We start from the raw sequence: 13833 nt of genomic DNA on the forward strand, positions 1-13833 counted from the left end.
TTAGGAGAGTACATTGACAATAGCTGTGTGTAATGTTTTGTCAATTCAAAGACAGGCGTCACCAAAACCATAAAACCAGCTAAAATGATGCACTAACCTTTGACAATCTCCATCAGATGACACTCCTAGGACATTATGTTAGACAATACATGCATTTTTAGTTCTATCAAGTTCATATTTATATCCAAAAACAGCGTTTTACTATGGCGTTGATGTTCAGGAAATCGTTTCCCTCCAATAACCGGCAGTCAAGTCAGCACAACAAATTAAATAATTAATATTAGAAAACATTGGTAAAATATTATATTGTCATTTAAAGAATTATAGATTTACATCTCTTGAACGCAATCGACTTGCCAGATTTAAAAATAACCTTACTGGGAAATCACACTTTGCAATAATCTGAGCACTGCGCCCAGAAAAATACGCTTTGCGATACAGACTAACGGCCATGTTGGAGAGATCGAAAATACTATGTAAATAATCCATTACCTTTGATTCTCTTCATCAGATGTCACTTCCAGGAATCCCAGGTCCATAACGAATGTAGTTTTGTTCAAAAAAGCTCATCATTTATGTCCAAAAAGCTCCGTGTTGTTAGCACATGCTCTAAGCCCGCCGGACTTCACTTCATGAACGAGGGGAAAAAATATATTTACGTTCGTTCAAACATGTCAAACGTTGTATAGCATAAATCATTAGTGCCTTTTTTAACCAGAACATGAATAATATTCAAGGTGGACGAATGCATTCTCTTTTAAAACGTATTGGAACGAGGGTACCCAACATGACCTCGCGCCAGAGTCTAATCGGCCATCACCGTTCCAAGGCTCTTGTTCGGTCAGATCTCACAGTAGAAGACTCAAAACACTTTGTAAAGGCTGGTGACATCTAGTGGAAGCAATAGGAAGTGCCAAAAGATTAATAAGCCCCTGTGTGTTTCAATGGCATAGGCTTAAAGGTAATTCAACACATCAGGTATCCACTTCCTGTCAGAATCTGTCTCGGGGTTTTGCCTGCCAAATGAGTTCTGTTATACTCACAGACACCATTCAAACAGTTTTAGAAACTTTAGGGTGTTTTCTATCCATATATAATAAGTATATGCATGTTCTAGTTACTGGGTAGGATTAGTAACCAGATTAAATCGGGTACGTTTTTTTATCCAGTCGTGAAAATACTGCCCTCTAGCCCCAACAGGTTAAGAATAAATTCTTATTTACAATGACGGTCTAGGAACAGTGGGTTAACTGCCTTGTTCAGGGGCAGAATGACAGATTTTTAAGTTAAAAGCTCAGGGATTCAATCGAGCAACCTTTCGGTTACTGGCCCAACGCTCTAACCACCTTTTTGTTTTCCTTTATTGGCTCTGCTTGCTAAGAAGTAGATGTGCATTTGCGCTAGCAGCCCTGCGTCAGAGAGGGTGTTCAGCACGCCAGGGAACATGGTTACCTCTCTCCGGTCTTCACTGCAGCCCGACTAAGTAAACATGCTGGTGTTTCTGAATTGGAATCTCATAGTCTATAGCACTCGCCAGAGTTATGCTATGATAGTGGACTGAAACAGTAGACGTTATAGGCAACAGGGAGTTTTTTTTATTATTTTCTGTTGTGCTTTATTTATTTTATTTACATAATTAGAAATGTCTTATTTTATTCCTTTTTTGCTTTACATGTATTACTATTTCAGTGTTTTTATACATTTTTACATTTACATTATAACCCAAAAAAACCTTTCTAAACTAAAAAAGAGAATACGAAAGGTCCTATATGAAAGTAGCCTACAGGCACTATTTGTCACAATGCTGATATCACCAGTAAAAAGTGTTAATAAAAGACCATTAACAAAATGGTGTGTATGCTAACTCTTAACAGCGTAATCATTATATAATGGTGGTGGTTAGCCTGCCCAGCTGATAATTGGCCATTTTAAATCAAATCTAATTTCACACATTTTACATTTTCTAATTTTACACTGTGACATGAAATGGTGTATGCCTTTGTTCCAAGTTTATTTTTTACGTCAATATAGTGGAATCATGCAGCCCATATATGTTTTCATTTCCAAAGACATTCTAAGGTTTGTATCATTCACAACTAAAGTTGCCAAATAACTCAAAATCAAGCATATAACCTATTTCAAATGATCACTTTTTTAACACAGAATAACCTCTCCATGTGCACACTAGCTCGGGAAAATATCCTTTCAATTTTATTCAGCGAAGTTCAATTCTATTCTTACTATAAAATAATGTCACTTCTTCATATTATAATGCTTCATAGGAAAGACCTACCTATAATAAATAATGGATTTATTGGGATGGTGTACAGGCAATTAAATGGCTTTATTACACTTTACACTAGGAACAGTGTAGATGTTTCAGAGGCACGCATCAGCTGCCTGTATGTGTGGAACCGCTTTATGTTAATAAACGGTCACTTCCCGTGAGACCGACAGTTCTTCGCTTGTCAATCACCGGTTGACTACATTTCGTGACCGCCACAGCCCTACATGGGATATCTGAAAGATTGGGACAGAATCAAACATTTTATATTCAAAATACAAACACAGTCTGACTACTCTCTGACTCTCCAGCTAGGGCTGTGGTGGTCAACACAGTCTGACTACTCTCTGACTATCCAGCTAGGGCTGTGGTGGTCAACACAGTCTGACTACTCTCTGACTATCCAGCTAGGGCTGTGGTGGTCAACACAGTCTGACTACTCTCTGATTCTCCAGCTAGGGCTGTGGCGGTCAACACAGTCTGACTACTCTCTGACTATCCAGCTAGGGCTGTGGTGGTCAACACAGTCTGACTACTCTCTGACTCCCCAGCTAGGGCTGTGGTGGTCAACACAGTCTGACTATACTCTCTGACTCTCCAGCTAGGGCTGTGGTGGTCAACACAGTCTGACTACTCTCTGACTCTCCAGCTAGGGCTGTGGTGGTCAACACAGTCTGACTATACTCTCTGACTCTCCAGCTAGGGCTGTGGCCATCAACACAGTCTGACTATACTCTCTGACTCTCCAGCTAGGGCTGTGGTGGTCAACACAGTCTGACTACTCTCTGACTCTCCAGCTAGGGCTGTGGCGGTCATTACATTATGTCAGTGATTGTCAAGCAAATAACTGTCGGTCTCACGGTAATTGACCGTTAATTAACATAAACACATTTAGCATCTCCTGGCTTCCACGTGTAGCCTACAAGCCACCGACGCAGACCTTCGGAACATCTACACTTCAAAAAGGTCTAATAAATCCATGTAATATAGTCTACACCTTCACAATAAATCCATGTAATATAGTCTGTCTACACCTTCACAATAAATCCATGTAATATAGTCTACACCTTCACAATAAATCCATGTAATATAGTCCACACCTTCACAATAAATCCATGTAATATAGTCTACCTACATCTTCACAATAAATCCATGTAATATAGTCTACCTACACCTTCACAATAAATCCATGTAATATAGTCTACCTACACCTTCACAATAAATCCATGTAATATAGTCCACACCTTCACAATAAATCCATGTAATATAGTCTACACCTTCACAATAAATACATGTAATATAGCCTACACCTTCACAATAAATCCATGTAATATAGTCTATACCTTCACAATAAATCCATGTAATATAGTCCACACCTTCACAATAAATCCATGTAATATAGTCCACACCTTCACAATAAATCCATGTAATATAGTAAACCTACACCTTCACAATAAATCCATGTAATATAGTCTACCTATACCTTCACAATAAATCCATGTAATATAGTCTACCTACACCTTCACAATAAATCCATGTAATATAGTCTACACCTTCACAATAAATCCATGTAATATAGTCTACCTATACCTTCACAATAAATCCATGTAATATAGCCTACACCTTCACAATAAATCCATGTAATATAGTCCACACTTTCACAATAAATCCATGTAATATAGTCCACACCTTCACAATAAATCCATGTAATATAGTCTACCTACACCTTCACAATAAATCCATGTAGTATAGTCTACCTACACCTTCACAATAAATCCATGTAGTATAGTCTACCTACACCTTCACAATAAATCCATGTAGTATAGTCTACCTACACCTTCACAATAAATCCATGTAATATAGTCTACACCTTCACAATAAATCCATGTAATATAGTCCACACCTTCACAATAAATCCATGTAATATAGTCTACACCTTCACAATAAATACATGTAATATAGCCTACACCTTCACAATAAATCCATGTAATATAGTCTATACCTTCACAATAAATCCATGTAATATAGTCCACACCTTCACAATAAATCCATGTAATATAGTCCACACCTTCACAATAAATCCATGTAATATAGTCCACACCTTCACAATAAATCCATGTAATATAGTCAACCTACACCTTCACAATAAATCCATGTAATATAGTCTACCTATACCTTCACAATAAATCCATGTAATATAGTCTACCTACACCTTCACAATAAATCCATGTAATATAGTCTACACCTTCACAATAAATCCATGTAATATAGTCTACCTATACCTTCACAATAAATCCATGTAATATAGCCTACACCTTCACAATAAATCCATGTAATATAGTCCACACTTTCACAATAAATCCATGTAATATAGTCTACCTACACCTTCACAATAAATCCATGTAATATAGTCTACCTACACCTTCACAATAAATCCATGTAGTATAGTCTACCTACACCTTCACAATAAATCCATGTAGTATAGTCTACCTACACCTTCACAATAAATCCATGTAGTATAGTCTACCTACACCTTCACAATAAATCCATGTAGTATAGTCTACCTACACCTTCACAATAAATCCATGTAATATAGTCTACACCTTCACAATAAATCCATGTAATATAGTCTACACCTTCACAATAAATCCATGTAATATAGTCTACACCTTCACAATAAATCCATGTAATATAGTCTACACCTTCACAATGAATCCATGTAATATAGTCTACACCTTCACAATAAATCCATGTAATATAGTCTACCTACACCTTCACAATAAATCCATGTAATATAGTCTACACCTTCACAATAAATCCATGATTTATTTTAGACAGGTCTAAAGAAACATGCTATGAAGAAAATGTATATTTCAGAAGAGCAGAATAGGATACTCTGAGTTGTCCTTATGTTAGGTCCTGATCTGACTATGTCATATGGCTTTGGGCCGTGGCATTAGAATAATATAAAATATAGGATGAAAAATACAATTGAACAAATCCTGAATAAAATAAAGCAAATTTTCTCCAAATGATTTCCAAGGAAGTGCGCACATGCTGCTATTCTGTGTTGAGCGGTTAACAAAGAAACAAGTACTCCTGTATGCTTCATTTATAGTTATTAATGTTACTTTAGTTGTGATACAAATGTTGGGCTTTGTTTAGTCGTTTTATACATTCTAAGGCTGCATGATGCAATTAATGATGATTTGAAAAATGTAGCATGAAGGCATGTTCTCTGCTTTGTTTTTATTGAACCTTTATGTAACTAGGCAAGTCAGTTAATAACAAATTCTTATTTACAATGACGGCCTACACCGGCCAAACCCAGACGACGCTGGGCCAATTGTACGTCGCCCTACGGCCGGTTGTGATACCCTGGTTCAAATCCAGGCTGTGTCTGTAGTGACGCCTCTAGCCCTGAGATGCAGTGCCTTAGACCGCTGCGCCACTCAGCAGCCCTATAGTACAAAAGTTGACGGTTCTATTTGTCAACTTGTTCTTCTGTGTGAGAAATAAATATTCCAAACAGTTGTGGGATGCGATAGATCCCAAAATAATACAAAACCTTATTAAAACATATAGGACTATAGACTAGGCTACATGAGGGGTGATACAAACCTTATTAAAACATATAGGCCTATAGACTAGGCTACATGAGGGGTGATACTAACCTTATTAAAACATATAGGACTATAGACTAGGCTACATGAGGGGTGATACTAACCTTATTAAAACATATAGGACTATAGACTAGGCTTACATGAGAGGGTGATACTAACCTTATTAAAACATATAGGCCTATAGACTAGGCTACATGAGGGGTGATACTAACCTTATTAAAACATTAGGACTATAAACTAGGCTACATGAGGGGTGATACTAACCTTATTAAAACATATAGGACTATAGACTAGGCTACATGAGGGGTGATATAGGCCTATAGACTAGGTTACATGAGGGGTGATAATAACCTTATTAAAACATATAGGACTATAGACTAGGCTACATGAGGGGTGATATAGGCCTATAGACTAGGCTACATGAGGGGTGATACTAACCTTATTAAAACATATAGGAGGACTATAGACTAGGCTACATGAGGGGTGATGCTAACCTTATTAAAACATATAGGACTATAGACTAGGCTACATGAGGGGTGATACTAACCTTATTAAAACATATAGGACTATAGACTAGACTACATGAGGGGTGATACTAACCTTATTAAAACATATGAGGACTATAGACTAGGCTACATGAGGGGTGATACTAACCTTATTAAAACATATAGGACTATGGACTAGGCTACATGAGGGGTGATACTAACCTTATTAAAACATATAGGACTATAGACTAGGCTACATGAGGGGTGATACTAACCTTATTAAAACATATAGGACTATAGACTAGGCTACATGAGGGGTGATACTAACCTTATTAAAACATATAGGAGGACTATAGACTAGGCTACATGAGGGGTGATACTAACCTTATTAAAACATATAGGACTATAGACTAGGCTACATGAGGGGTGATGCTAACCTTATTAAAACATATAGGAGGACTATAGACTAGGCTACATGAGGGGTGATGCTAACCTTATTAAAACATATAGGACTATAGACTAGGCTACATGAGGGGTGATACTAACCTTATTAAAACATATAGGAGGACTATAGACTAGGCTACATGAGGGGTGATGCTAACCTTATTAAAACATATAGGACTATAGACTAGGCTACATGAGGGGTGATACTAACCTTATTAAAACATTTAGGACTATAGGCTAGGCTACATGAGGGGTGATACTAACCTTATTAAAACATATAGAGGACTATAGACTAGGCTACATGAGGGGTGATACTAACCTTATTAAAACATATGAGGACTATAGACTAGGCTACATGAGGGGTGATACTAACCTTATTAAAATATATAGGAGGACTATAGACTAGGCTACATGAGGGCTGATACTAACCTTATTAAAACATATAGGACTATAGACTAGGCTACATGAGGGGTGATACTAACCTTATTAAAACATATAGGAGGACTATAGACTAGGCTACATGAGGGGTGATACTAACCTTATTAAAACATATAGGACTATAGACTAGGCTACATGAGGGGTGATACTAACCTTATTAAAACATATAGGCCTATAGACTAGGCTACATGAGGGGTGATACTAACCTTATTAAAACATATAGGACTATGGACTAGGCTACATGAGGGGTGATACTAACCTTATTAAAACATATAGGAGGACTATAGACTAGGCTACATGAGGGGTGATACTAACCTTATTAAAACATATGGAGGACTATAGACTAGGCTACATGAGGGGTGATACTAAACTTATTAAAACATATAGGACTATAGACTAGGCTACATGAGGGGTGATACTAACCTTATTAAAACATATAGGACTATGGGCTACGCTACATGAGGGGTGATACTAACATTATTAAAACATATGGAGGACTATAGGCTAGGCTACATGAGGGGTGATACTAACATTATTAAAACATATAGGACTATAGACTAGGCTACATGAGGGGTGATACTAACCTTATTAAAACATATAGGACTATGGGCTAGGCTACATGAGGGGTGATACTAACCTTATTAAAACATATGGAGGACTATGGGCTAGGCTACATGAGGGGCTGATACTAACCTTATTAAAACATATAGGACTATAGACTAGGCTACATGAGGGGTGATACTAACCTTATTAAAACATATAGAGGACTATAGACTAGGCTACATGAGGGGTGATACTAACCTTATTAAAACATATAGGACTATAGACTAGGCTACATGAGGGGTGATACTAACCTTATTAAAACATATAGGAGGACTATAGACTAGGCTACATGAGGGGTGATACTAACCTTATTAAAACATATAGGACTATAGACTAGGCTACATGAGGGGTGATACTAACCTTATTAAAACATATAGGACTATGGGCTAGGCTACATGAGGGGTGATACTAACCTTATTAAAACATATAGGAGGACTATAGACTAGGCTACATGAGGGGTGATACTAACCTTATTAAAACATATAGGACTATAGACTAGGCTACATGAGCTGTGGCGCTATGATCTGAAAAAGTCTAGAGAAAAAAAAGCATTGTTTCTTGCCTTAAGCTGGGCATCATTCACTAGTGATGATGCATCATTTGCTGGTGATTAATACATCATTCACTAGTGGTAGATAATGCATCTTTCCCTTGTGGTAGATAATGCGTCATTCCCTAGTGATAGATAATGCGTAATTCGCTACAGATGTGCAACGCGCCACTCGCCAGTGATGGACTAATATTGTCACCCATCACATTATTCTTGATTGGATCTTGTCTTTACTAAATCAAATATATGTGTGACATTTTGTTATAATTTAGAATGGACCATTATCATGCACCTGTCTCGAAACAGGGGCAGCGTGAAAAAATACATGTCATCTATGCATTTAAACAGCGAGTGGAGGAAGCTTTTCCCGTGGTTCATTTTCATGCCAGTCAGGTAGGCTATACTCCTGCTGTAAAGAGAAGCAATGTGCTTAATATTAGGAAAGTTGAGAAATAAATATAGTAAGCTGATGGGACCCTCCTCTTTTTAATAGAGGCCATCACTCTGTTCTTCTCACGCAATAGCATAGCCTATAGAAATGTTGCGCAACATGAGCTCATGGGCTCTCATGAAGTGTTTGACTGCGATCATGACTCGTGACCGCCAGTGTTGCGGTAATATGGTCACCGTTAATTCCTTAGTGATGTGGACACAGGAACTTGAAGCTCTCAACCCACTCCACTACAGCCCTGTTGATGGGGGGCTCCTTTCTGCAACAGCCCCAACTTCAACCATACTGACAATACTCTGACCATAATTTACCCATGCTCTAACACTACTCTGACCATAATTTACCCATACTCTAACAATACTCTGACCGTAATTTACCCATGCTGTAACACTACTCTGACTGTAATTTACCCATGCTCTAACACTACTCTGACCGTAATTTACCCATGCTCTAACACTACTCTGACTGTAATTTACCCATACTCTAACACTACTCTGACCATAATTTACCCATACTCTAACACTACTCTGACTGTAATTTACCCATGCTCTAACACTACTCTGACCATAATTGAACTCTGTAATGTCTGGTGTCCAGGTACCTCCACTGCTCCCCAAGTCTGACTTTGACCCAGAGCACTGCCGAGTCTCGGCCCAGCTGGACGACAACGTGAGTACAACACCCCCACACACACAGGGACCCACCAGCTTATGGGGCCTCTGCTCTGAAACATCTTCATAAGTGAAAGGATTATAGTGGTGTGACGGTCGCTTTGGCATCGTGTGTGTGTGTGTGTGTGTGTGTGTGTGTGTGTGTGTGTGTTCCAGGTGGATGATAACATCCCTCTGCGTGTGATGCTGCTGCTGATGGATGAGGTGTTTGACCTGAAGGAGAGGAACCAGTGGCTCCGCAGGAACATCAAGAACCTTCTGCAGCAACTCATCAGAGCCACATACGGAGACACTATCAACAGGTACCACACACACACACACACACTCATTCATCAGAGCCACATACGGAGACACTATCAACAGGTACCACACCACACACACACACACACACACACACACACACACACACACACACACACACACACACTCATTCATCAGCGCCACAAACGGAGATCTGACTATTGTCTGCCTCTGGTCTCTGCAGGAAGATCGTGGATCATGTGGACTTCATGACAGCTCCAGAACAGGTGGCTGACTACGTCAAGAAGTTCCGGTAACACACACACACACACACACACACACACACACCCCATCAGATCGCTGCGTGTGATTGGTTAGAAAGCCCATCAGTAACTCTGTGGTCCCGCAACTGTGCAGGGATTCGTACTGGCCCAACGGTATCCTGGCCGAGTCTCCACCACGCAGGGACAAGAACATCCGCATGAGGACGAGGGTGGCGGCCAAGACCAACCTATTGGGAATCATGCCAGGTAACACACACACACACACAGAGTAAACACACACAGACTGAACAAACTTGTTCACTATTAATCAGCCATTTGTTCACCTCTTCCAGATGAGTTGAAGCACATCATCGGGGCGGATACGACTCGTAAGGGAATCCTGCGTGTGTTTGACATGTTCCAACACGGACCAATGAATCGTCGGCTGGTCTACGTGCTTCTAGAAGGATTCCTGGAGACCATGTTCCCTCATTACAAGTTCCCTGAGCTGTTTGTTAAACTGCACTCCCGCTCGCCGCGCACAGCCAGATACACACAGAAAGTCAAGAGCACCTTCCTGAAGAGGTGACAGGAGACTGGAAGTGGGCAGGGTACCAGGTGACACACGGCGTGAGAGAAGAGGGAGGAGAGTTGTGGGGAGGGTGATGAGCTGTTGAGAAGAGGTTAACGTGTGTGTGTGTGTGGTCTCTCGAAGGGATTGTTGGGACCATCCTAGTTGTTAACTCTGCCCTGCTCTCCACTTCCCCCTACGTGCCTCACAAACACACTCCTGTAGCACCAACAAACTCATTTGGGTTTTATTTGTTTTATTTTTTGTTTTATGCTGTTTTATTGTAGATGTGTCAGACTGGCAGAGCTGCTCTGATATGCCCAGCAGGTGATTTCACTTCCTGATACCAGGCCACGTATACAGAAATACATGTACCGGTATAGAAATAGATTGCTAGTGGAGGGGGGAATATGGCATAGAGGATGCCATGGGTAGTGAGACAGGAAGCGTGATGCCATGGGTAGTGAGACAGGAAGCGTGATGCCATGGGTAGTGAGACAGGAAGCGTGATGCCATGGGTAGTGAGACAGGAAGCGTGATGCCATGGGTAGTGAGACAGGAAGCGGGAAGGGAAGTGTCAACCACATCCTGTTCTGCAAGGCGTTTGTCACGTTTTGTTGACTTTTCTTCTTTACTTTTTGTTTGTCAATGTGACATCATCATCCTGTCATAATCCTCTAGGACACGAGGAGGCTGAGTTTGATCTAAGTCCACTCCCCCTTTTTAATGCACCCGTCTGTAGCCATGACAACCACAGCTCTAACTGTTGTTTGTTGAGGGGGATGATGGACAGCTCTACTGTGCTTCATGTTAATCATGTGGAAAGCAGAATGAGCGTCTCCCCTGCCGGTGAGGCCTGGGTAAATGTGAAATGGCCCGTTCTAATGGACTGACACAGTCTAATAGTAATTCACTACATTTTGGAATGAGACAGAATGAAATGACAGGCCAGACTGTGAATGTTGCTGTCTGTAGAAGCAACTGTCTGTCGAGTAGAATGTACTCGCTGGGCGTGTGTGTGTGCGCGTGTGCGTTTGTGTGTGCGTGTGTGTGTGTGTGCATGGCAGTAAGATGCAGCCCTCCCCAGTCAGACACTGTGCCAGTGTGGGCCCATACCACTAAGTAACAAAGCGAAAACACACTGATAACCCTGCTTTATCACACTTTCATTCAGAGAAAATTTCATTTTGTGCAATATTTTTATTTGATGCATGAGTTTTTGAATAATTGTATAAAAATGGAAAACTATACTGTTTTGGAAGAATTGTAGGAAAGGTGAAAGAATTCTCCCCCCTTCCCAAAGAAATTCTAACCCTACATTCCGTTGTAAAAAAAAAAATCTACATTTAATTGCAGACTCGTTTTATACGTCTTTTTTTATTATTATTTTTTACTCCTGATGAATGTGGTTTCCATGCCGATGTGTCAACGAGTGATCTAGCCAGTGGAGCTAAAGCCTCTGGATAGGAAGCTATGGGTCATTGGTCTAGAGATATGGTGGGAGGGCTTATTATGCATATGAACCTGTTGATTGGAGAGTGAACAGAAATGATTCACTGTTGTATGAACCAATGACAGGAGAGACTTTGGGTCATCTGTCCAATCAAATCGCAGGAAAGCCATGTTTCTGTAGAATCACTGCTAAATAACGCTTAGTACCGGAGTTCTTTCATTCGCCGAACAGAGCTCCATTTCCACTGCTGCCATTGGATGGAACTGTCCCTCGTCTGCTGTGATTGGCTGGCACTGAACAGCTCTAGACCGTGATTGGCAGTGTGAGGACATGAAATCTGTGCTGTGTGACTTTTAAAAGGAAGTGGATATTTGTCAGCGAACAGGAGAGGTGACAAGGGGAACCCCACAGGACTTCATCTTTAAAGCCTCCACTCTCTCCCATTCAGGATGGCTCGGCTATCGATGTCCACAGGGTTTATCCCACGTCAACACGGTCCTGTGTTGTATTAATCATTAAATGAACGGGGCACAGAATCTAACGGACGAACACAATATGAGACAACACAGCAAGCATCATGTACATTTGAATGAAGTGTTGCTGTGAAAAGCCGGGATCTCCTAGTACATTATGAATCTATGATAATGAACCGTGTGCATATCTGTGTGCAGTACGTGTCAATAGTGTGCCTAAATGTTCCGTCAACTCTATTTTCATATTTTTCTTTAACAAAAGATAAGGATCAAAAAGAATGTCATGGGCATTTTAGACTGAAGAGAACGCTAAAGACTCTGGAACCAGAGAACGCTAAATACTCTGGAGCCAGAGAACGCTAAAGACTCTGGAGCCAGAGAACGCTAAAGACTCTGGAACCAGAGAACGCTAAAGACTCTGGAGCCAGAGAGCTAGGAACCAGAGACGCTAAAGACTCTGGAGCCAGAGAACGCTAAAGACTCTGGAGCCAGAGAACGCTAAAGACTCTGGAGCCAGAGAACGCTAAAGACTCTGGAGCCAGAGAACGCTAAAGACTCTGGAGCCAGAGAACGCTAAAGACTCTGGAGCCAGAGAACGCTAAAGACTCTGGAGCCAGAGAACGCTAAAGACTCTGGAGCCAGAGAACGCTAAAGACTCTGGAGCCAGGGGAAGGTTCTAGAAGCTGGGGTGGTCAACCCTCCTCCTGGAGATTTTTTTTTTCTCCAACCCTGCTCTATTCTAACACACCCAATTTAACCAATCAAGGTGTTGAGGAGGAGCAGCTGTTTAGCAGGACCAGGTGTTTTAGAGCAGGGCTGGAGCAGAATCCTGCTCAGGATGGGTAGCTCTCCAGGAGCACAGTTGGAGACTCCTGTTCTGGGATGTTTTTTTGCATCATGCTTATCAAACTATTCCTTTGGAAATGCTGAACTCAGATCAGTATAACACTAATAATAAAATGGTAACTGACCACTGTGTGGTGTGTGGTGCATGTTGTTCTTCAGCGATTCTCTCTCTTTCTCTCTCTTTCTCTCTCTCTCTTTCTCTGGTTCTTCACACTCTCTATTCAATTTCAATTGAAGGGCTTTATTGGCATGGGAAACATAAGTTAACATTGCCAAAGCAAGTGAAGTAGATAATAAAAAATGTAAATGAACAGTAAACATTATACACACAACATTATACACAAGTTCCAAAAGAATAAAGACATTTCAAATGTCATATTTGACCCTTGCTCTGTCTTCCTCTCTCCCTCTTCATCTCCCTCTCTCTCCACTTACACA

General features: G+C 40.5%; 1 protein-coding gene across 4 annotated transcripts in view; it reads left to right on the top strand.

Annotated features, from left to right (window-relative positions):
- The window catches only part of LOC106570616 (sorting nexin-13), a 70062-nt gene extending 56542 nt beyond the window's left edge, over nt 1-13520 (top strand). For all 4 annotated transcript variants that reach the window (XM_045694954.1, XM_045694955.1, XM_045694957.1 and 1 more), the window contains 5 exons: nt 9476-9547; nt 9706-9851; nt 10034-10102; nt 10207-10319; nt 10406-13520. In XM_045694954.1, coding sequence (XP_045550910.1) covers nt 9476-9547; nt 9706-9851; nt 10034-10102; nt 10207-10319; nt 10406-10641 — 636 coding nt within the window. In that variant the 3' untranslated portion in view covers nt 10642-13520. The remainder of the gene's footprint in view (nt 1-9475; nt 9548-9705; nt 9852-10033; nt 10103-10206; nt 10320-10405) is intronic.
- Nucleotides 13521-13833: the final 313 nt, after the last annotated feature.

This window comes from Salmo salar, chromosome ssa14 (genome assembly GCF_905237065.1).
Source record: "Salmo salar chromosome ssa14, Ssal_v3.1, whole genome shotgun sequence".
NCBI lineage: Eukaryota > Metazoa > Chordata > Actinopteri > Salmoniformes > Salmonidae > Salmo > Salmo salar.